Below are 26,692 nucleotides of genomic sequence, written 5' to 3' on the forward strand. Positions count from 1 at the left end.
TTATTATTAGGCTACATTTAGTATTTATAACTAGCTCCAATATTATGGTCTGTTCAGACATCTTGTGTTCTAAATAAAATTATAGCACTATACGAACGGAGTATGTTATATAAATAAGGCTACACATTACAATTATACTAAACCGGCAACATTGATTTCAAGAGTCAGTGTTACCAGTTAAGGCTTGCTAAAATGTAGCTTTACAAAATAAGGACCCAGATTATTTTTATCTCCTCATTATTTGAGAATGAAATAAATTCCGAAATAGACATCAGAAACAGTTATTTTTCTTGTGTTTCTTTCAGATTTTTTTTCGTCACAGACATTATTATTTACAACATTTGCGTAAAACTTAAATCTATTATATATTATTATATTAACACGATTTTGCTTACATAATTATAAATACTCCATAGTTATACATCCAAACAAATATACAAATTCAAACAGCACGATAAAATAATATCAAAACTCAAAATATACAAGACATCGGACATTATATACAATATAGAAACGTATTAATATTATTGACTGACCGGTAGGCCTTTGGTATATGTTTTTACTATTATTGTTAGTTACAAATACAATAAATTCTGTCAACTTAGAATGATCGGAACTTGAACTAAAAATAGAAATTGTCATTCCAATATGTTATATGCCCCAGATATATTATAATAAGTATTATTGTCTACTATTCCGTCACGTTATATGATATTTTATTTTGATCTTAACGTCCGTTCAATATGCTCGAGTATCCAAAGTTAACAGAATTTACTAACCTAATTGTGTACCTACTTAATTTAATATCAGATAACTTTTTAGTACGAAAGAGACGTATATATTATGTAGTATCACATAACTATTCTTTCTGTAAGACTAATATTTGATTTATTAATATCGGTATCTACGTATGAGATCAGCAGACAATTACCAACATATTTTCTGAATACGAGCCCCGTGCGTTCTTTTTGTATGGCAAAAATGCGGCAAATAATTAAGATACCTACGAAGTAGCTCTACTAACACTGAACCCGTCACTAATTATAGTAAGACGTATATACAGTCAAAAGTGCAACTATGTAGACTTTTTTAATTAAGTATTAATTCCTTTTATGTGGTCCAGCCAAAGAGCGGCCAAGGTGCTCAAAATATCTGAACAAGCACCTTAACGCCTTGAAAATAGAGGCGTGTTCAGATATTTGTAAGAACCTTGGTCGTTCCGATATATCTGATTGCGACTGTACCAAAAGAATCAAAAGATCCTATCTACTTAGTCCATTAAGCATTATAAAAAACAGTTCTGACTTTTTGAAACCAAAACTTCATTGATTGTATTGTATAAGAAGTGTAGTCTATGAAAAAATCGAGCCCCCATGTTTGCGAGACGTCAAATTTTGCAGAGCCCCAAAGCGCCATCTACATTACCTATCAAATTCTTGACGATAATTTGTCTTAGAATTTACATATCTATTTAACCTTTTGAACGCCAAACGGCGCATCCATTTTCCGTGCCACTGACGCCACGGGGGTAAAATTTAGTTTTGTGAATAAATAATATCAACTTTAAAGGGGGGTGTTTTTCAGTAGATTTTCATCAAAAAACGATCCACGTCAAATGCCGTCTTTGGGGTCGTTGTCACGATTTTGCGTTGACGTCAATTGCCGTCTGTGGCGTTCAAAAGGTTAATACAATCAATGACTCTTTGCTTGACATTAAATAAGATTTTTATCGTTATAATAAGACAAGCACACATCAACTATACACTTCTTACTTTTTACATATCAGTACTATACTTAGGTTAAAAGGTTAAACTACTGAGTACCTTGCTTAGTCTCATTACTGCCTACTATATTTGCACTAGTTTTGGCGTCGCTGACGCCATATTTGATGCCGTACGGCCGGAGGTGGTAGATTAAGTAGTCTAATATGTACATCTCTTGTGGATTCACGTAGTGGAATGAGATCGCGTGGTCTGAACAGCAGTCTAGGCCCTGAAATACAAAATTATATGGTGATATATATATGTTTAATAGTTATTGTTTGTTATGTAAGTCATCATCTTACTCCCGATGTCCCATCATTTTGCCACGGCTCATGGGAGCCGCCATCATCCTTGGTACAATGCCTCAGGGGTAGGGCATGCTCCCGGGAATTCCCGGTTCTCAAATTCCCGGGAATTTTACAGTGTCAAAAGAACCGGTACTGAAGGCCCGGTACCGGTACTTCCCGGTTCTCATCATATGACAATTTATTCCCAATTCAGTAGTAGTAATGTTTTAGTACTTTAGCTTGGGACATTAAAAAACATTTAATAATTGTGCTATGAAACGGGGGACCCAAATAACCCAACAAACTAACCTAGTAAAGTAGGTATTCGTGCAGGCAGGCCGTGCCGTCATAGTGCTGAGTGCATCGACTACGCTACGGCCGTGTGGCCCAGGCGGAGGCAAAGTGTGCCGGTTAATTTCGTAAAATAGGTTGGAACTCCAATTAAGTATTTTTTTTAATAAAAAAAAATTAAACTGTTTATTTTAAAAAAAGAATAAACATACAATTAACTTAGAACTAATCTAATAAATTAAGTCATTTATTAATTCTTATGCAATTATTTATATCAAAATCAGTCATACATAAAGATTGTACGCTAACACAAATAATTTCTCAAAAGTATTCAAAAGATGCCTTGAGAACCGGGAAGAACCGGGAATCCCGGTTCTGGGCATGACAGGAACCGGGAATTGAAATTCTTGGTACCGGAACCGGTACTGCATGCCCTACTCAGGGGCCTATTTTAGATTTAAGCTAGTTATTCATTTCGTTTAGTAGTACCACTGTATAAATAATAAATAAATAAATATTATAGGACATTAATTGTCCCACTGCACCATAAGCCTAATTTTAATGTTGTTGTGTTGGGTTCCGAATAAATATTAAATACATCGCTCATTAATTCATTAATTATGAGATAATTTGACAGTTACCTCATCCGTAGGGTAGTAGATGTATTTCCAATACCAGAAGCCCTTGTCCTTGTTAGGGAACAGATGGTCCCGCGGCACGAACGGGAAGAACCGCCCGCGGCCCAGGCTGTCCCGGCTGTCTCCCGCCTTCACGCCGATCCTTTCTAGACACATACCTGGAAACAATACAGTTTACTTACTTACTTGGTTGGCGCGGTGACCCAAAATGAGTCTTGGCCTCCAACACAAGAGCACGCCACTTTGATCGGTCCAGAGCGGTATCCCGCCAGCTTTCGCCGACGCCGAGCTCACGGAGATCTGCCTCCACTCTATCTGCCCAACGGTATTTAGGACGACCAACAGGACGGCGTCCAGTTGGTCGACCCAAGTAGGCTCTTTTGGCTGCCCGATCTTCACCCATCCTTTCGAGGTGGCCAAGCAAGCGGAGACGATGCGCTTTGGTCTCACCTATTATATTCGGCTCAGCTATCAGATACAGTTTAGTCATAGAGAAATATAGTAAGAATAGAGTGCTCACTTCCTTACGTTTTGGTACCAAAACGACTATTATTTTCGCAGTCGACATCTAGCATCGAGTAGCGGAATTATCAGTACCCCTACTCGATACTAGAATTCTCTAGTGTCGTGACTCACGAAAAGTGTATTGAACAACAATTTACAACTAATATTAAAAGCAGAAGTCGTTGAAAATAGAGTTCCGGTTATAATATTAGCTGAAAATTTTTGACTTTTCGGTCGTCGGAACATCTATTGTCAAGTAGCAGTACTGATAATTCCGCTACTCGATGCTAGATGTCGACTACGAAAATAATAGTCTTTCTGATACTAATACTGAAGTATGGAGTGAGCAACTCTATGTATTTTTTTCTCTATGGTTAGCCCTTTCGATGGTGTGTCCAAGGCGCTAAGTATTATTGTGTACATCAATGTAACCTTTACCCTTTTTTCAAAAGAAAACGGGCTAACGAAAAGGAGAATGTCCCATTCCATTCGCACTAGAATAAACGAAGAGATCGTAAACATTGCTAAACTATTTGATGATTTCTTAACACTTTCATTGCCACCCAGCCAAACAAGACATCCGCGCCAGGCCACAACAATTTCGTCATATAAAGCTGTAGTACCACGATCCCGACTATCGGGTCGTCCGGCCTGGGAACGAAATCATAAAATACCCGATAGTCAGGTTTTCGGCACTGAATGTGTTAAATGTGTCATACCCATCTCGGCGTCTTCAGCGCCGTGCTCGCTGGCCTTGCACAGGTGCGGCGACGGCAGGCCCTTGTTCACAAACCGGTCCAGCGCCTCTCTACTCAGCACGTAGCCCGCTCCGCCGCTCATGTAACCCTGAAACGTGACTTAGTTTGAGGTCCAGGACACAGTATCATTTTTAGGATTCCGTACTCAAAGGGCGTACGCAAAAAAAACCGGACAAGTGCGAGTCGGACTCGCCCACCGAGGGTTCCGTACTTTTTAGTATTCGTTGTTATAGCGGCAACAGAAATACATGATCTGTGAAAATTTCAACTGCCTAGCTATCACGGATCATGAGATACAGCCTGGTGACAGACAGACGGACAGCGGAGTCATAGTAATAGGCTCCCGTTTTTAGCCTTTGGGTACGGAACCCTAAAAACGGGACCCTATTACTAAGACTCCGCTGTCCGACTGTCCGTCTGTCTGTCCGTTGCTTTTTAACCGGCATTGTTGCTTTGCCACGCGCTAAAGTTGGAAGCTTGGGCTCGTCATAAAAGAAACAATGGCTTATGTTTAACAGATTAGGGTCTTAGGCTTAAAAATCATTTGAGAAAATTCAAACTATACCTAATATATTAAAGGGAGGGGGGATGGGAGGGAGGAGGAGGGGGTACTAACCTGTGGAGTGAACGGTTTGAACCGACAGCCAAAGTACACCGGGTCGTTGCTGTTGTACTCCGACAACATGTAGCGCAAATTTTCCACTACTACATATCTGAAAGTATGGATAAAATTATACATTATTAGCGACCCGCCCCGGCACGGGTTCACAAATTATACACCTAAACCTTCCTCAAGAATCACTTTATTGATAGGTGAAAACCGCATGAAAATCCGTTCAGTAGTTTTTGAGTTTAACGCGAACAAACACACAAACAGTAAGACGCGGCGGCTTGTTTTATAACGTGTAGTGATTAGTAATATTTTAATACAAATCAAACTGCAATATAACGGCAGTAAAGGGCGGACAGAAGGAAATATGACACTACTGGAAGTTAAAACTTACGTATCATCATCGGCCTTAAGGAACCAATCGGCATCTCTCCTGTGGTGTTCGTACACGTATCGGAACGCCTCTTTCGTCTTGGCCCAGAGATAGTCGCGCCCCTCTTCCACTGGCAGCTTCACCGCCGGGAGATTTGCATCTGAAATTCATTTGGAATTTGATAAAGCCTGGCGAGAAATCTAAGCTATAACGCATTAAACACTTAATATGTGACGTAGGCTTCCTGCGTAAAGGCCTGTGCACACCGGGGCAAATTTGAGAGAAGCATGATAAATTGATAACAGACACTTTACTTAGGAGATCAGTGGAGAGACTTGCATCCAGCAGTTGAGGTCTTTAGCTGACATGATAGCCTTGCCATCTAAATATTAACTAACCTTCCTGCGAGCTCATAAATATGAGCTTATTGCATCGCTTCCCCCACGTAGCCTTCACATGCCGCGCCTTCTTCTCATGGTTGCTGGGCTGCGTCATGATCCAACAGAGAACCCGGACCTTCTTTGCTAACTCGTCCGCCTCCGTCCGGTCCTCGTCTCTGTGGGCTGGCTCGTCGAATCTGTGGTCTTGGACCTCCATGATTGGGTGCTTGACGAAGTCTCTGTAACGATTAGTAGTTTTGAAAAGTTACTGAGGTAATGTCATATTGGCATTTTTGCATGGCTGTGGCAGGCGGCCATAGATTCGATACCCACCATTTTCAGCCGAAAAGTAAGCCGTTCGAACTTGGCCATGTCTTACAGAATACTTTGGCACTGCTATTGGTAGGCAGATAGATACATTTAGGTATTACAAGCGGCGAACAAATAGGTTTTTGAGAACCAATATATAAGCGGTTTACTTTATACCTACTAATTATGACGGCTGAGACAGAGGTTTTTTTTTAACTAAAGTTTATTTACGCTCTTTGGAGATTTATATAATCTTTTTTTCGCAGTCAATTCCAATGTGTACACAAATAAATTAAAACTTTTCCTGCAATTAAAAATATGTACGGTCGCCATCAGATATATAGGAGCGGCCGAGGTGCTCAAAAATATCTGAACACGCACTCTAACTCCTTGACAATACCGTGTGTGCCTACACATATTTTACACATCATGTCGATGCCTTTACCCTTGATTAAGTATATATTTTTTTTATTTTATATGTAAAACGTCTGCATGTTAGTAGATATTGAAATGATACCATCGACTGAGTTTTAACATTGTAGATGATAACGCATGCCAACATTTTATAATGAGATGTTTCCACGGTGCAAATTATTCTGAACACGTGTGTTAAAATACTTGAAATCTTAAAAATAGGCACAGTCAAGTGTAAAAAGATGGGTGCACAAATCATCTCAAAAATATGTCCCATAGCTCTTATGTCAGCGAATTAGGAACTATGGGACATATTTTTGAATAAGTTGTTTAGACCCATATTTTTACACTCGACTGTAGAGTACAGTCGCCATCAGATATATCGGAGCGGCCAAGGTGTTCACAATATCTGAACACGCGCTCTAACGCCCTGACAATAGAGGCGTGTTCCGATATTTGTGAGCACCTTGGCCGCTCCGATATATCTGATGGCGACTGTACAGTATGTTATATCGATACTCAGTTACAATCTTTAAATACGTACCTAAGTTGGATGTTTAAAGCAACGTAAAAAGATTCAGTTTAAAAATACGCATTTACCTTGATGGTGAAAAGTGGTTCCTAATCCATAAAACTTAGATCTATGCATATTAAACGCAAAATGCATAATATTAACAAAAATCACAAAATAGCTAGTCGGCCATTCGATCACATCACAAAATAGCGATACAAAAATGTAGCTTTAAAGTCACGTATTCACTTTAAACATTTTTGCTTATAAACAATTAATCGTAATAAGTAGGTACCAAACAATTTCAGTGAAACTTTGTTTACCAATATATTGTTTATAAACAAAATTGTTGATAGTGAAAACGTGGCTTTACATTCAAAGCGCAAAGGTTCTTACTTAACTATAGGGCATACTTAGCGAAACATTAGCGAAATCTATTTCTAGACATTCGAATATATTGATTTTAAGCAGTGATAAATGACAAAAAAAATTGCATATACATTTAACCCAGATACGCCCATTGGGTTGTTTTCAACGCACTGGAAAAAGCTCGCTTGTGCCAACAGCAACACTCCTAACTGTACATCGATGGACCTTATTACAAAGGCATAAGGTCCACCGGTGTACAGTTAACATATGAGCGATGGTACTCATCGAAATGAGTTTGGAACAAGGAGATCAAAGACTAGTTTTCGGCATAGTATGGGTTAAATAATACAAAATGCAAAGTATCTAGATGGAACACAGTTTAATACCTTACCATAGTATACCTTAACATAGTACATGCAAAAATGTGACGTTTTCAGTCAAAAGTATCACACTGTTGTCGATTCCGTATGGAGTTGGCCGGTCGAAGTGTTTTACAAGTGGCGCCAGCATAGATTTTACCTGTCTGTCTTAAGAAAAGTGTCAATACATGTTTTTTTTTGGAAAATGTATGGCTTGGATGCTGGCCCTTTAAGCCAAATGTCATAGAACCAAATTAAAGACAGGTAAAACCTGAGATGGCGCCATCTATACAAACCTTTGACAGTTGCCAAATCCACTGTATCTGTATTTCTGTTCTTAAGGCAGATACACTCCATTGACAATATTTTGATTATTTTGCTTGAAAACAGCAAAAATCAAAAACACATTTTTCTTTAAAAAAAAAGTTTCTGCTGCAATAAAAACTACTGTTCTAGCTAAATTCTAAATAAACTTTATATAGACTGGGACATTTTTTTTTTCAAACTAAGTGTTTAATTTGTAAATATCAGTAGTGATACTAAAGCAAAGTTTAGCTTTGGTTTATATCAATAATTTACTAGTTTCGTTTATGGGTAAAATTCGATGGAAAATTAAATCTAAAATTTAACATATTGGCCTATCGTCGTAAATTTAAGAGTTAGACTCTTGTCGGTGTAGCTCTCTCCATTTGACTCTATCCAGGGCCGCCTCCTATTGGCATATACCCATCTAAATTTAAATCACAACTAAATATATTCATTATACCTATGTAACTTTTCAACCAAATTCAGGCGCAAAATATTCTTAACTTTACATTATTTGTGGTGCAATAAAGTGTATTTACTTACTTAACTTAGTTTTAACATAGCTACACCTATTAGTCCTCTCTGCAATCAAAAATGCGTATACACCAACCAGCTGTGTAAACTTCGCTGTTATTTCGAAACGAGGCAGACGCAGGGCATACTAATAATTAAATAGGTCACATTAAAGACATAATACCAATATAAAATACCACTGACAGTGAAAATTTGACTAAAGGCTAATAATATAATAGGATATTTGTTCCTAAGTCATGGGTGTTTTACATATTACATACCTATATGTATAATTATATCGTTGTTTAAGTTACCCACAACACAAGCCTTATTGAGCTTACTATCATATCAATATGGGACTTAATCAATGTGTGTAAAAATGTCCTATAATATTTATTTATTTAGATTTAAATAAATCGGTTTACCTACCTAATAGTTGAATTAGTTGGATATAAAAAAGGCAAATACCTGACTAAATATAACTCTTCAACAGATCAAAGGACTACAACGAAAAAAGTAAAAAACGAAGCATTTATGAAGAATCTAATTATAGTTTATACTGTGTTTTTTTAATACCCGAAAATATTTTGCGATGTTAACATGTATTATGAGACCAACCCCGAAGTCGCGAATAATAATTTGGCTCCCTAATAGAAAACATCAACATCAGACCAGCCAAAATCTATGAAACAGCCTATTTTTTTTCTGTGATCAAGGTTGGTCCCATAGTAGAAGTTGCTCAGTATGACCTATATATTCGTCTCGCAAAATATGTTGATAAACAGCCTGTATTATGTTGACTTACCTATTAAAAGCCTATTATTTATTATAACATCAGTAAACAATCAAGACTGCATACTGCACACGTATCGTAATACAAACAACATCTTATCTTTTCAAATAAATGCATTATATTAGTAACTCGTATGTGCGAAGGCAAAAAGGGATATTAACGACGCTGTAAAACCGTCATAAACCTGCATATTACAGTAAAATATGTTATAAATGGTAATATTTTATTTAGCTATTTGTCCTATTACATAAAAAAGAAAAATTCGCTCATTGGGTATGTAAAAACATGAACTAGTACCTAAAAATACTTAAGTACTTACCCCCTTATTCATAAACGTCTACTAAAGTTGTCGAGCCGATAATAATCGTTTGTCCCTTTCCATCATACCAATACGTCGGAAAGGGACAAACAATTATTATCGGCTTGTCAACTTTAGTAAACGTTTATGAATAAGGGGGTGAATAAATAACATAGTTAATTAGAAAACGAGGGTTACCTAGCCTAGGTAAAAAAACATAATATCATCATTTTGCTATACCAAGTATGCGAATACGTAGTTAACGTTAAATTCTCGTGCAATATATCTAATATCATTCACAACGAATGGCGCAAAAAATACGCACAGTTCTAAACGCATCATATAAAATGTTTTTTTGAGCTGAATACCATAAAAAAACGTTTTATATGTTGTTATTAATATTATTTATATTTAATTATTTAGACAGAAGTATCTTTTTGACACTTAAAATTTAAGGTAGGATAGGAACTGGGTTTTTGGGCAGAGCTTTTTATTTATTACACGTTAATTATGCAAACTTAGGAACATTTTTACAATACATGCATGCTACTCAGATGCAGTCTTTTCGCTAAAACAGTCAATACAGGCAAAAAAAATACTTTTTAACCTTTTGATTGTTATCAGTTTTTTTAGGATGTATAAGAAAATTATACAGCTAAAATTGCTGGTGATGTTGTTGGCTGGTCTCACTAACAGCTACTTAAGAAAAAAATGAGGCACTCAAAAGGTTAAAAGGTGAAAAAAATGCACATGCAACACAGACAACATGCCAAGAACAGAGTTTAGTTACCTGTACGGGGAGGATCCGGTCGACGTTAACAGTATGTACGCGAAACTAAATCCGGCCGAGATCCCAATCACCAGGGTTAGCACAAATCTTCGACCCATCACCCTTCCTTCAGCCTGCACAGGTGTCAGAGGAGTGTACATTGCAACTGCGTTCAAAAATTACTGGCCAGTGACAATTTTCGGCCGTTTAAAAAAAACAATTAAAAAGTTTTGGCCACAGACACTAGTAGGTATTTAATTTTTGAACGGAGTTTTCACGCGAGTGTGTTCACGCAATGAGCGTTGTCGCGATTGTAAGTTTCAGGGCGACATAAATTCAATAATTCCGTTGCCATGAACAGTCGTGCGTAATTAATGAGTGTACCAAACGTCAGTATTAAAAATATGATAGGTAATAATTCATTGAATTATTTCAGGAATTTAACAATACCTTTTAAGCTGTATCGCGGAAGAATGATTAATAAAGTTTTAGCAAGTAAACGCATTTTGATACGGACACGCTGGGCATTATAAGGACATTAATTAGTTTTGTTTTTAATTAATTGGCTTATTAAATAACGCGGGGGCAAAGGCGTTCTGGTTATTCAATTTTGAGGGAAACAAAAGGTCGATATCCGGGATAGGCGATAAAGTAATAATTAATACCAACAAGCTAAGCTCTACATTAAAAAACTGCGATATAACTGACTTACTTAATTTAAATTTACAATATTTAGTTAACAAATTGTGACTCTTTCCATTTTAATGTATTTATTCTACACCTAAGCTATTAACGGATCTGTTTTCTTCGTTTTATCGATGTATTTTTACAAAAATGTACTTAAATGTATTTTTTTCATTATACATATTACATATTAACAAACGCAACGTGACCAATTAATTTGTAGACGTATTATACCCCGTAATATACCCCATTATAAAAACCCTCCGAGAGATACATGTCCAAACTTTACAACCATCCTTTTTATAATAAGTAATATGAATTAAATGTCCATAATAAGATGTGAATCAGGTCAATCAAGTACTCTCAAGTGGATCACAGGAGACCGATGTGTTATGTATGTCCATTAAATCATCCACTTTCAAGTAGGTACAGATAACGAGCAAAATGCATCAATTGTAAGAATGCAAGGAACTACAAAGTACTTCGGCAGGAACAAACAAGGCATAGTCAACATGGGACTATGTACAGTTGCCATGCAGATATATTGGAGAGGCCAAGTTGCTGAAAAATATCTGAGCACTAATGCCTTGACAATAGAGGCGTGAGCAGATACTTTTGAGCGCCTTGGCCGCTCCGATATATCTGATAGCGACTGTAGTAGACATTGAATAAGGCTTTTTTTATATCGCTTGAAATGTTTTAAATATTATTATGATTTTCGTTTTAAATCATTTACATATAATCTACGTAAATTTATATTACTTATGAACTCAAAAGCCATTGTAAAAATTGGTGCATATGTAATTATTGAAATCATTATACATAGGTACCTATGTATAATGAAAACATGTATGCAAACATACGAAGTAAAATTACCTATAACAGAACAGAATAGCAACAAAATTTGCCACAACTCGTATGTTTTAATTGAAGTGAATTGTTCAAATGGTTTGAATTATGCCTAGTGTGCTTTTCAAGGATTGTGTATAACAAACATTAATATAATACGTACATTTGTATGCGAATATCTATTCATATATGTAACGAGTTGTGCCTCGCAATATATATAATTTCATTCGAAATGGAAATAAATCAGATAATGAAGAAAAACTAGTTAGGGTTCCGCACCCAAAGGGTAAAACGGGACCCTGTTACTAAGACTCCACTGTCCGTCCGTCTGTCACCAGCTGAAATTTTCACAGATGATGTATTTGTGTTGTTGTGTCCGCTATAACAACAAATACTAAAAACAGAATAAAATAAAGATTTAAGTGGGGCTCCCATACAACAAACGTGATTTTTGACCGAAGTTAAGCAACGTCGGGCGGGGTCAGTACTTGGATGGGTTCCCGTTTTATAGATAATGGTCCGGAACCCTTCGTGTGCGAGTCCGACTCTGACTGACCACTAACGCTGTAAAAGGTTCAAAACGTCGGGATGTATTATCTAATCTAATACATTTAAACGAGCAATTCTTGTTTATTTATTTATATGCACCTATATTTATTTATATATATATTTCGGGGATCTCGGGAACGGCTCTAACGATTTCGATGAAATTTGCTATATGGGAGTTTTCGGGGGCGATAAATCGATCTAGCTAGGTGTTATCTCTGGGAAAACGCGCACTTTTGAGCTTTTATATGTTTTCCGAGCAAAGCTCGGTCTCCCAGATATTAAATTCATTACACGCGATATATATCCGCGATATAGTTTTATTTCATGAGTAACTAGCGCGGTAACTGAAGACAATATGACTGATTGTGAGAAACATTATTTTAAGTACCTAACACTTTTAGGTATTAGGACATGTTTTTAACACAAGCACAGCGGATATTATATTTATTTTTAATTATTATTGCGCTTCAATAACATATTTTTTTCCTGAATCGATTAATAGTCGTCTCATTTCCTCTGTACCGAAAGGTAATTATTTTATTAACGATTTAAATAAACAATACATTTGGACTGTCAAATAATTCTCCCTATATGATTTTAAACATATTTTAACGGTCATTTCTACTTCCACCCTTTTACAAGTTGAGGCTAGAGTAAAACCAAGAAAAGTCTGCAACGATTTCGATAACACACGCAGTGCAAGTGTTATTTTAAACGTCAGACTTCTAATGACATTATGACATATAAATAACACTTGCACTGCGTGTGCTATCAAAATTCGTTGCAGACTTATCTTAGTCTAACTGAAATCGTATTCATAGGAAAACTAACAACTATCGATTTCTTATCTATAACAAAAAACATCTGTTGTCGATAACAGCCGGGTGTAAACTGTGTTATCCGCGACTTTTGTATAAAGATAGCTAGATAAACATATTTGCACTATCCTAATTATAAGCCAGTTAGGTTCGTCAAAGTGTACGAGCATTAGCATATAAAGGTGGATTTCAAAGTATTTGCGAGGATTTCCCCATTTCAATTTTGTGGCATTTTTTGTTACACAAAGAAGTTCATTAAATTGAACAATATTTTTTTAGTTCATCCATCCAACAACAACAACATGTGTTGTCCATTCAGCCTTATGGAATTTTAAGCCTGTCCCATTGGGGTATCACCAGTGTAAACTCTAAATTTAGATCAATTTTTCAGTCGCTTGAGAGGGAATAAAGCACCGTTATTTATTCCCTCTTCATATTTTAGGACTATTCTATTTTTATAAATCAATCACTAGAGCTAAGTAGCATTTTAATAGTTTTACTGCTAAGTTTATTTTATAGATATAACTCTATAGATATATATATACTTATTTTAGTTCTAATATCTGGGGGAAAACATATAAAAACTCAAATATGCGCGTTTTCCCAGAGATAAGACCTACCTAGATCGATTTATCGCCCTCGAAAACCCCAAATTTCATCGAAATCGTTAGAGCCGTTTCCTAGATCTCCGAAATATATATATAAATAAACATACCTACATATAAATAAATAAACAAGAATTGCGTTTAAAGGTATAATTCTATAAAAGTGATCCACAAAAAGCAATTGTAAACATAATTGAGGTCAATTTAATAAAATAATAGTTACTATTAAATGAATAATATGAATATGAAGCTAACTTTTATTAATTATTCAACATTAAAATATACTCGAATACACTTGTTTCAACATTGGCGTGAACACACAAACTGAAAATACACGTCAAGGGAATGTACGGAATATTCGTACTGCGGTTAGGACTTAGGACCCCACCCACACTAGTTATTGGACACTAGATATTATAAACACTCAGTTTATAAGTAGTGCAACTTAATTTAAGCTGCACGGGATAGACAATAATTAAAAAAATATACATACAGAACGTATTTACCTAAAGGTTGTCTGGAAGAGCATTTTAGCGATTAGACCGCCTGTTGTATACCTCTACTTGTATTGCTGTTTTCTTTCTGTATTGTTTTCTTTTATTGAGGTGTGCAATAAATATACCTAGTTGGTTACTAAGTTCCGTTACCAGAGTTTTCACGGAATAAAAGGAAATAGGTAGCGATTTTTAATTATTCGTGTATACAATTGTAAAGCTTATTTATTAATGATAAGCTTACAATACAACCTAATAAACATAGTTGTTCTGGTTTTGCAGAATTCCTTATAGAACTCGGAAAAATGTCGTAAAAAAACCGTCAAAAGTACGCTTCCTGTTCGTGTCGTTTTTACATGCTATTTATTTCTATTCATATTAAGAATGTATCAGCTTTGCACAATTCGATAGCTTGATTATTCATCTTTAATTTAACATACCTATAGTTTACGTGGGTTTCTTTAATTAAACACATAGTCAACAGAGTTTTCCAAGCCTGCCTCCTGCACAATTGTCTAAATCTATACGTTTTCGTGCGAAACTGAAATAAACTGGTATAAACTAGTAAAAAAATAAACGGTCATCACAAAATTTACGGTAACTTTAGAGGTCTCATTAAAATAAGCAATTGAATCTTCTGGCAAAGTTGCAAGATTGCATTAGACATACTTCTGTAAAGTATAATTTTCAGAAATTGACCGCGTGTTTACGCCTTCACGTAATCTGGAGCTTTCCAAGGATTCCCATGAATTCTCCAACTGAATTTTATATTATTATACCATGTTTTGATCGTTACAAAATAAGCTATCAAACTGTGCCTATTTTTTTTTAAGGTTTTTTTATTTAATGAGTTGAAAACCTTGTAACAGAACTTAGTAACCGACTATTAGGTATGTATTGTATTGTATAAAATCGTCTATAATGTGTGTTTTTATATCCGAGATACTAAAATGACAAATCGGTCCTACAAGTTGCGGTTATTGATCCTCTACTTATTTTAATAAACACAGTTTAATTGGTTTTATTCAATTGTGTAACAAAAGTTACCCATAATAGTGTAGTTAAAACTACATTTTGTTATACAAAATATTGATTGAAGAAAAATAAATTTAATAAACGCCTTAGAGTGGGACCAAGCAGCGATTTTTATAGACCAGACCGTACAAGTGTTATTATAAACGTCAATCTTCTATGAGATTAACGGCTCGATTCGGAAAATGAATTCGATTTCTACTAGACTTCAATAAGTTACGATACGGATAATTTAAAGATATTTGTAAGATAGATATGTCAAATTTGACGTTTCCGCGATTCTGGAGGTCCTCTTGAACGATCTCGACAAGTTATGACTTAGATATCCAAGTCACATCCAGTCGATATCTAATGTAGACCTAGTTGATCTCTATATCGTCTCAAGATCTTGTGATTATCTTGAAATCCGAATAGGCCTGAATAACGTTTAAATAACACTTGCACTGTTTTGTCTGGGCTATCAAAATCGCTGACAACCTAGCTTGGTCAAACTCTAATTAAATACACACTAAAATACCATGATTCACCTTTCAAAGACACTCATTTAAACTTTCACGATATTTACACATTTTTTTTATATTTGTAACATCAGACGTAAATTTAAGTCACCCTTATTAATAGTAGATTTGTTTAGTTTTTAATTTTAGATAGTATATGGTATTTGATATGTTCGAGTAGAAAATTAGAACTTTATTGAAAAAATGCTATTGTATAGTCACCCTTCAAACATTTAACTTTGTTTCAATTTTAGTCACTCATAACCACACGCATTTTGTAACTGTCTGAATAATATTGACGTGAACACACTGGCGATTTGATAGCGGTTTTAGAGAAAGGAGCGTGTAGACAATATTCGTACAGCGGTTAGGAGGTCCGCCACCAATACTGGACATGTTATCATCATTTATCTATAGAGCGATTTCAGTTGGGTTATAGGGTTGGCACATTACAGATTAAAGGCATACCTGTCCTAACTCGGGGCACGAAAATAATTGATTTTATTATTAAATGTTATTGACGTATATTTATGCATTTACTTATTGGAAATCGTGTATTTTCTGTTAACAGGTTCAATATCATGTCTAATATCAAGCCTCTTAAGGTGATGGTAAGTATTAAAAAACTTTAATACTTACCATCACTTTAGTGTTAGTGCCCCGAATTGGCACAGGTATAATTAAAGGTTACATTTTTGTAAGATCGTTAATAAATTTTAGGTTTCACAATAAAATTGGCAAGGGACTGATATTTCCAGATATAAATTTAGTAAAATAGTAAATTTGAATGACTGCACATGCCATTGTTTTTTAAGAAACCTATAAATAATGTTATTTAAGTTGATTTCAGCCTTTACATCATTTAATGGTACTTACCTACTATTTCGAGGTTTTCAAAAGTTACTTGTTTTTAAGTATACAATTAAACAATGCGAAAGCCAAAAACACCAAGAAGGAATTGCATTTAGTATCTACATAACTTATACATTCGATGTAGGTATATCTGAATGTCTGAGTCACTTTAAAATCATAAGAAAATGTATGGCACTAAGCTATTACTAATACCAATGGGTCTTGTGTGAAAAATATATAAGGACACTAATACTCGTATCTTAAAACGTTTTCTTTTTCAATATAATATTTAAAAAACTCATTAGAAACTGGCTCTCAGATAAAGATACATCTCGATTTAAGAAGAATGTACTTAGTAAAGTAAAAGTACTTTTATTCGCCTACATGTTAATTTACTCCTTTGTGTAACGAAAGTTACCATTGTTACCAAAATAAATTTAATTAAGGTTGACTGGTAGATAATGCTTTTGGCATTAAGTCCACCTTTTGTACCATATGTTTGTCTTTTGTGCAATAAAAGATGTAATAAATAAATAAATTTAATAACTGTCGTTACACAAATGAATTAATTAATTTGTGGACGAATCAATCAAAATTATGCATTGAATAAACAATATAAGTCCGATATAAATGTGGCAATCCTTACAGGTCACGAGATAATCGTTTTAGTGATAAGTGGGTGAGGCGGTTATCGTTTCATTCAATGTACATAATATATATACAAATAAAACGTGTCCTATGCCACGGTTACTTGTGGGACTGATAGGATACTATGATTTTAATAGATTTGATCTTCTACATCTACAGTAACGTTTTATAATTTTAAACATAATTTGGTCAGAGTGTTTTAACCTCCTCAGACTCAGAAGCAATTGTTTTGTTTTTGAAATTGGAACCCAATACACAATAAAAGTTCAAAATAGATTTTGGAATATGTACAAAAAATTGTACTCAGGGACCTAGAAGGTTAAGAAGTTAACTTTATTTTATTAGTGTTAAGGTACAAAATCAACGACGTATGGTGTTCAATCAATACCGATTCGAACGTACACTGATGATATCAGAATTACATCTAACTGATGTCATTCAGTTATCGTGTATTCCGCTCGTACTTCGTCCTAAACTAAAATGAATCATAGTGTTAATCATGGTCCAACTAAATATAAGATAAAACCTCAGAGATATCTACACATCCGACTCACACCACTGAATTTTATTTACGTGTATTTTAGTCACAAACGTGCGTAGATGTGCGGTTAAATATGAATAATATCAAATACTTGTGTAAATGATTATTACTGTTTGTGCTCACAAATATGTGTACAATTTTTCGCCTTATCGCGTTGAATTTGACATGCATCACGAGCTCATAAGGGTTTTTTTATAACGCCGAACCACACCTGGAGCAAACGAACCTTAAAAATCGGATAATAATTTCGTATTAGTTTTCAATGGGCTAGAGACACTCTGAGCGTAATATCAAGTCAAGATTTTTTTACCGAATCCAGCACGACTCTAGCTCGTGCGTTTTTTTATTTAACTGTGCGGGCACGCGACTCACTCGGTGTGACATCTCACATGCAATATCATACATTACATCCTGTGTAGTGCGTGTATAAGCAGCATTTAATAAAAATATAACATTATTTGTGAAGGACCATGTGACAACCCTATTTGAGATGTTGTCTCATTGAGTCAAGAATCTTGTTTATAAACAAATGCTTGTTTGCATATTTGTTAGTTCGGTTATATGAACGCTACTTAATTGTGTTTTTCATAAGCCTTGTATTGACTTTCACGTAATCAATATTTTAAAATTCTTCTCAGATATATAATATATATTCGCCCGCATCTTTTGTATCGAGGTAAGGCGGTGAATATTCTCGGTTATGTTGGTAAAATTAAAGAGTTATTGATTATAATTATCCCAAGAAATAAACGTGCCCCCTAGTTTGACAGCCGAACTAGATGGCGCTATACTGCCCCATATGTTTTGTGGTCCTTTCACTGAATTGTCAAATGTAAACATAATGTACGGAGCCGTACAGCGCCATCTACAAATGTATATCAAATTCGAGATGTCGGCGGCCGATCGTAAAATCAGGCAGACCATGAAATTCCTAGGGATATCGTGAATATCATTGTATCGTTCCCTGAGTCGACCGGGGCTCTTATTTCTGGACAGTTGCTCTTCGGACATCTGTAACAACTTGACCTATCCGACTTAACTACTGTTTTAATGTGACTAGGTACCGTCAAAACATTACACAGGAACTTTACGATTGGCCGCTGACAAAAACACGAATTTATCTTAGACTTTATACATTTTACTTACACAGTCTTCTTATTATGTATATCTTTAGTATTATGAAATATTAACACAATTGTTACTTATTTTCTTTGCTTATTAGTACCTACTTATATTTTAGCTAGACTGTTATATTGCTCAATGTGTATAGTAGCCAAACATAACATAGGTACTGTATTATTTAATCAGCTGGTTAATATGGTACCAATTGGCGTCATAGTTTCTGTTCATCGCGCCACAATAATAAGACGATATTTGATTATTCCACAAATTCATTACCTATTTTTAATTTTTACCTTTAAGTAATTTATTTATTCATCAAAAATGTAAAATTATAAAAAAAAAACAGAATGAGCAACAACAAAAAGATGGCGCTAGTGCAGAGTGGATGTAGACGGGTTAGTTATAGGGCTGCACCGTCATTGAGACCGAAGAAATGTTGGATGGGTTTGAATTTGTGCCGTGTCCCACGGATACACATGCTGGTGGCTCGTATTATCGAAATTATAATTTTGGACCTTAGCCAGCCCATGACTACACTAAGGGATCTGTCCCACCCAACCTATTTTTAAATTATTACGGTAAACAATATTTTTGATCCTTTTAAAGTTGTACTTTTTATCTATTTTCATAATCTTAGGTTTACATAAACTTATAATAAAATAAGAAAAAAAAATGTAATTGTTTTTGTAGTCTCTCATTTGGTAACACATGACATAAAATAAGGTAAAAAATTGTACGCACATTTTATACTCTTTACTTTTAAAAATGTTGTAAATTAATAATCAGACCCTGGATCTTAAAATCAACAAATTAATAAATGAGACCTGTTAACGACAGCCACAATACAATTAAAAATAGCAAATAACATAAAATAAATATTAAACACTACTTGATAACATCAATGCTCATCTTACAATATTATTTGACTCCATTTTAGTCACAATCATGATTGCCCCTGACAAATATAACCGAACACAACACAATGCTGCAGATATACTGAACTGACTTATACAATTAAAATATTTTAATGGTTTCTCGTAATAGGGAACAATTTTATGTTCTCCAGTAATTGATAGGAAACATTTTATAGCTTTTTATTAATGACGAGCGACTTACAGATTAGAGTGGCGAAAGAAAATATTACATTTTATGATGTAGTTACTTAGGGCCACTTGCGTAATTCAGGGTTAGCCACTAACTCGGAGTTAACAGGTTAAACCCGGAGTTAATTTAACCCTGTGTTAACAGTTAACTCCGAGTTAGTGGATAACCCTGGATGGTGCAAGTGGCCCTAAGAGGCATTGCACATAAATGACATAATATCCAGGGTGTCCCATAAGTGACACGTCACAGTGACACTGGAGGTAGACCAAGCCAAGAGGACCCAAACCAACTTAACATGACCCCAGTAAAAGTGGCACGGTTTTCGAGTTATTGCCAAATTAAGGTTTTTCATGAATTTTTAACATTGTTAGTGCCAGTGTGCACTCGGAAAGGTCTCGAAGTTAGTTTTTTTTTATGTGTACGGTATCATGAATAGTTAATTAAGATAACAGAATAGGTATTTTATCGATAAACAATGTAAAATGAAAAAAATACTGGTTTAATCTTGAATTAAATTCACAGCGAAACATTAATTTTGACTTTGACCACCTGACGTGAAAAAAATTACTAGAAAAGTAATGAGCAAATAACGTCAAAATATTGAGCATGTTATGCAGATTCAAAAATGGTATAACACATGTACCTGATCTGCGAAGGAAAGATGCGCTTATGCAGTGGCGGATTTGCAGTCTTTGCCGCCCTAGGCCCCAGGCCTTATAGCCGCCCCTTTCTCAGCATCAGCACCCATCATATTGACTACATTTAGGTCAGGCAACGAAAAGGTATAGGGAAATGCTTGGGACACATTTTTAATTTAGTAACTTTATTTGGAACACGCATATAATTTTATTTTTCCTTTTTTTGGCCTTCAGCGAATTTCAGAGAAGTTTAAAGGTCAAATTAGTAGGTATTTAAATATGACCAGTAATAAACTGTTAAAATCTTTCGGGTTCCTTTCCTCGTGAGCACCGTGAAAATATTATTGAAGGAAATTTAATGCAAAATTACAATTTTTCAAGAGCGGATATCTCGAAAACTATACAAGCCCCCCTCCAGACTATGTGCGTGAATCGCATTGCATTCCCGGCGCGACTTCGCGGAGCGAACATATCGCGACGTTGACGTATGACTCCACACTCGCAAACTTCACGGTGATTTCGCAGTTTAGTTCGCGCGAAGATGGCTGAAAAGCATCATCTGATCGAGTTTAACTGTCATTTATCTACGGCACGAAGCATGAAATTGCTTGTAGCTATTTTTCCATTTTGTTTTCTTGTAAAACCGTAAAATATATAGCCGCTATACGAGTATATAATATATCTAATTAAGAAATTAATATTTATCTTGCAACTGATGAGCCAAAATAGTGTGTAATGTCAGTTCGCGACTCCTTTGACGTTGTCCGAAAAACCTACAAAAAACCGGCCTAAGTGCGAGTTGGACTCGCGTTCCAAGGGTTCCGTACATTAAGTGCGCTTCACGCTTGACTGCACATTTCTAATAGGTTTTCCTGTCATCTATAGGCAAAGAACTATCTTGTGCATTTTATTCCAAATTTTAGACCCAGTAGTTTCGGAGATAAGGGGGGGGAATGATAATTTTTTGCCTATTTTCTTGAATAACTGCTAAACTATTTATCCTAAAATTTTAAAAAAAAATTTGAGATTCTTACAATGACCTCTTTGATTTGATATGTAACGCGATATAGTTTGAAAAACTTTATTTTTTATTTTTCTCATTTACCTCCCAAAAATGGTCTTCATATTTAAAATTAATTTATTTACGTTACACGTCCATCTTTGGGTCACAAACTTACATATGTGTGCCAAATTTCAACTTAATTGGTCCGTAGGTTCGGAGAAAATAGGCTGTGACAGACGGACAGCCGGACAGCCAGACACACGAGTGATCCTATAAGGGTTCCGTTTTTTCCTTTTGTGGCACGGAACCCTAAAAACGGGGAACAAGGCGCGAAGGCGTCAACAATCGCGAAATCGACGCCACACTCGCGTTCGCTGCTTCGCGCCGCGATTCGCGCACAAGTGTGGAGGGCCCTCAAGATATCTAAAAACTTGTAGCTTGTAGCAAATTTAACCAGCTTTCATTTTGTATAATGATCATGTCGTTAGAACGCATAGTTTCCGAGATATAAGCGAAAAACCGAAAAATGTGACCTTCAAACCCCTCTCTTCCCCCGGCTCAAGGACTACGGCCGCGGGGACTTTTGATATGTTCACCTCCTAATAGATAGTGCAAATAAAGTTAGGTACGAAGTCAAAAATTGTGTTTCAATTCAGAATTCGTTGCCTGGCCTAATTTTGAGTTATTTTTTGTCATCAGCGAATTTTTTGTCACAATTTGCCGCCCCTAATATCTCGCCGCCCTAGGCCCGGGCCTACTGTGCCTTATGGGAAATCCGCCACTGCGCTTATGAAAGAGTCTCGCAAAATTAGGGAAAATCCAAACTTACCAATACACAGCGAATTCACGCACCCGGTAAATAGTCGCCTGAAGTCCAGGAACCCCCCCTACAGTATAGCGTCAACTCTTTCACAAGGAGACTACAACGCTAACCGGGAGTGGACGCAACTATGGACTACTACAATGGTTGGAAAGTTTGGATCGGGGATTATCCCGGGTAAGAAAATAGATGGGTTTGATCTGCCGAGGCGGACATGGTGTAACCTGAATAGATTGCGCACCGGCCACGGTCGCTGTGCCCTATATAAGTACCGTTGCGGCTGGGTGGAGTCTCCTGCCTGTCACTGTGGTGCCGAGGAACAGAGTATCCGACATATTTTTCAAGAGTGCCCATATATATACTGGAGGCCCCCCGGAAGACCTGATAAAACTGAACGACGAAGCTATCAAGTGGATTAATTCTCTGGAGTTAGATTTATGATTTCTCTGTATCTGTAAATATAATATGATGCCATACGATTAAATAAAAAATACCGTATACAGAAATAAAAAAAACGCCTATTCAGTATTTGCCGAATGTCTAAAAGAAAGAGATGGAAAATGCTTATTTCCCTTTTTAAGGATATCATTGAGTTGATAAAGGTTCAAAGAAAATAATACAGGTTGAAATTTGAAAGGGTAGGTTTTGGGTAGGGGGGGAATTGCTTTTCTCCGGCTCGTATGCACGCTTGGCACCGTCTTGTAAAACTTCAAGTTAATTTTCTTAAATTAATTTCGGGTATGTTTCGTACTGCCTCGAACATGCCGCCGTAGTTTCTCTTGGGACCTTATTGGGTTGGAGTAAAATTTATCTTTTAAGTATCCCCAATAAAAAAATCTAATGGATTTAGGTCCGGGGAATGTAGATTGTAGACCATGCCACTGATTCCAGTCGGCCATCCATCCATCTTCTTGGAGCTGGAACCACAGCAAGATGGCTACCCAGAACACTACGCTCGCGATGCCCGCGACCACCTCACACAGAAATTCCCAGATGGATCAGCCGATTGGGACCAGTGGCATGACCGCCGCGTTCCCCGGACCTAAACCCATTAGATTTTTTTCATTGGGGATGCTTAAAATGCTTAAAAGATAAAGTTTACTCGAAGCCAATAAGGTCCCAAGAGGAACTAAGGCGGCGTATGTTCGAGGCAGCACGAAACATATTATCCGAAATTAATTTAAGGATATTAACTTGAAGTTTTACAAGACGGTGCCAAGCGTGCATACGAGCCGGGGAAAAACAATTCGAGCACCTATTGTAAAATAAAATTACTTTCAAAAATTGATTAAACTTCAACCTGCAGTATTTTATTTTCTTTGAACCTTTATCAACTCAATGATATCCTTAAAAAGGGACATAACCATTTTCCATCTCTTCCTTTTAAGCATTCGGCAAATACTGAATAGGTGTTTTTTTTATTTCTGTATCCAGAATTAGATATCTCAACATAAATCGTTATTTTTACTAAGTGGCAACGGATTGCAATTTCCTAGTTTTAACTTATTTTTTATGAGACTTTCGAAAGATGATAATAATTCCTATTTTATTGCAGGAAGGTATGTGTGTTATACCATTTTTGAATCTGCATAACATGCTCAATATTTTGACGTTACTTGCTCATTACTTTTCTAGTATTTTTTTTTCACGACAGGCGGTCGAAGACGAAATTAATGTTTCGCTGTGAATTTAATTCAAGATTAAACGAGTACTTTTTTTGCATTTTACATTGTTTATCGATAAAATACCTATTCTGTTATCTTAATTAACTATTCAAGATGCCGTATACATAAAAAAAACTAACTTCGAGGCCTTTCCGAGTGCACACTAGCACTAACAATGTTAAAAACGGTCAAAATTCATGAAAAACCTTAATTTGGCAATAACTCGAAAACCGTGCCACTTTTACTGGGGTCATGTTAAGTTGGTTTATCATTATCATCAAAAATATTAACACTATTCTAGATGCTCAAAAGTATCTAAATGAGGTCAGATATTTGTGAGCACCTTGTTTTTCTTCGTCTGTCCTGGTCGGCAAAAATAAAAACAATACTTATAAATTGATTGCAATTTAACATGATGGTGTTTTCTCATGTAAGGGCTGAAGGATCACAATCTTTAATTCACAAGTTACATGCACATTATACTCCATTCCGTATGGTACGCCATAACTTGTGACGGGAAGACTTATAAATGTTGGACACAAAGCACCACAGTGGAAATAAACAAGTAAGTTATTTAGATACTTAGTGTAGTGACCATTTATTAAATTACCACCACCACCTTTCATTGCCAGTCACCTTTTGTAGCAAATTAGATTTTATCAGTATACCCAATTAAGAAATGTGAAATTTGATAAGAGTAATTGATGCCGGTTTCGCCGCCACAGTAGCATTGCAAGTATAAGTTAATTAAGCTTAGTTTGTGTTTCATTATGCAGTAAATCATAAGGTAATGATGCAAAGACCATTCAATACTCAAGATTGCCTGCAATGCCAAACATTATTAAACAAGAGATAATAATTAAACATCTGATAGAAAATCACTGCTATTTCAAGCCAGGCAAATTTTGGCATTGTATGCAAAGTTGAGGAAGTTTATGGTAATATTACTACCACTTTTCTATACTTAATTTAATTTATGAACACAGGCCAAACCTATTAGCATTGGCACAGATATACAAAGTTAAGATTCTGTAATGATGTCCACATAATTATTAATTTAGAATGAACTTTGCATAAATGCTTATCACCTTTGACCTCTCTAGCTCCAGTTTGTTACTCCCAATTAAAGATCATAAATGCAGACTAAATTCACTGATTTAAAACACATCCAAATATGTTTACTATCTGATTGAGATTTTTTTAAGACAATCCCCAGAAATTGTATGATAAAACAATGTTGTGTTTTTCTTGCCCCTAATAGTTACTAATGTGAATATCTTCCAGGAAGTCATATCATACTACAACTATGCTTCAGATAGATGGATACTGTGACTCCATGTACCACAAAGCACCAATGTCAAAAAGTAAATAATACATAATAAGGACATAATTGAAAAAAAGGCAGAAAACGAAAAAAGTAAACAACATAAGTCAATAATAGTGATACCTATATATTGGTTTTGATACACTAAAATATCCATGAGTACATAAAGATATTATAGTTTATTTATTAATTATATTTTAACCGTTTTTTTATATTAAGACAACAGCACTCTAATATTCGAAATTAAACTTTTGTGAGACATATTTTAAACTGTTTAGACAACGAAGTGCAGCCGCTGTGAGCACTCGAGCCTGAGGATAAGACCCCCAAAGGGCCCGAAACGTTGTCGTCTAAACACTCTAATATTAGTCACGGTAAAGACCATGGATTGTTTATGTCACATTTATATTACATTAAATAAAACAAAGTTTTAATACCAAACAATTTTAAAACATACCTGGAAGCCTGAAATTATAAAATGAAATAATAATATAACAAGGTCCGTGTTACACGCACACAGGATGTGTAGGATGTGTAATATGATATTAAATTGCAGAGATAACAGAAATCTACAGCATAGTATATGTGACAAATTATGACTTGTAATAGCTGCGACAATTGTAATGCCGCTTGTATAAAATAAAATAAATAAAAAATAAAAAAAATAAAAAAGCCTTTTATTCAAGTCCAATTTCGCTACATTTCATTCAATTACATAGTCAGCATTTATTTTAGGTAAGTATAATGTCATTTTGAATTAGTTATTGTTAAGTCATTTTTTACATATTACAAATATACCAAGTATTATATGTGGTGGACAAGAACCCCTCATCGGGTGAAGGCCTCCTCCAAGGACTTCCATCTATCCCTGTTTGTAGCTATATATTTCCAGTTTATACCAGCTGTTTTATTTTATTTATTTATTTTATTTGCCGCTTGTATAGTTATGTTAAAAAGATTTTATTAAAGAATTTGTTGTATAAAATCAATTTGAAATTGAAAAACAAAAGTAATTTTAGGATTATTAAGTACTACAACTTACGGCCATTGCTGCTTCTTCTCTTACACTTTCACTCCTTTATAACTAACGCAATTCATTATTTTTCATAATTTAATAGTTAATTAGACATATTTTTTATTATTTTCTTATATTAATAAAAATCGAAGATGATTAAGATAAAACAGTATGTCAAGACGTCTGTC

The 26,692-nt window shown here is 35.4% G+C and overlaps 1 protein-coding gene across 5 annotated transcripts; it reads right to left on the minus strand.

Annotated features, from left to right (window-relative positions):
• Nucleotides 1-1,327: 1,327 nt before the first annotated feature.
• On the minus strand, nucleotides 1,328-26,692 carry LOC134796385 (glycoprotein-N-acetylgalactosamine 3-beta-galactosyltransferase 1-like). 5 transcript variants are annotated; one of them, XM_063768573.1, is made up of 8 exons: nucleotides 16,136-16,195; nucleotides 10,267-10,379; nucleotides 5,623-5,843; nucleotides 5,246-5,384; nucleotides 4,858-4,954; nucleotides 4,203-4,329; nucleotides 2,983-3,137; nucleotides 1,328-1,992 (listed from the first exon to the last, which is right to left on the minus strand). In XM_063768573.1, the coding sequence occupies exons 1-8, from the start codon at nucleotides 16,178-16,180 to the stop codon at nucleotides 1,813-1,815; spliced, it is 1,077 nt and encodes a 358-aa protein (XP_063624643.1). In that variant the 5' UTR covers nucleotides 16,181-16,195; the 3' UTR covers nucleotides 1,328-1,812. The 5 variants fall into 5 exon arrangements, with proteins under 5 accessions (XP_063624643.1, XP_063624647.1, XP_063624644.1 ...); XM_063768574.1 differs by lacking the exon at nucleotides 16,136-16,195 and adding an exon at nucleotides 19,851-20,114 and having other exon boundaries at nucleotides 1,337-1,992; XM_063768576.1 differs by lacking the exon at nucleotides 16,136-16,195 and adding an exon at nucleotides 26,532-26,692 and having other exon boundaries at nucleotides 1,339-1,992.

The sequence above is a fragment of the Cydia splendana genome, chromosome 13 (genome assembly GCF_910591565.1).
Source record: "Cydia splendana chromosome 13, ilCydSple1.2, whole genome shotgun sequence".
NCBI classification, from domain to species: Eukaryota; Metazoa; Arthropoda; class Insecta; order Lepidoptera; family Tortricidae; genus Cydia; species Cydia splendana.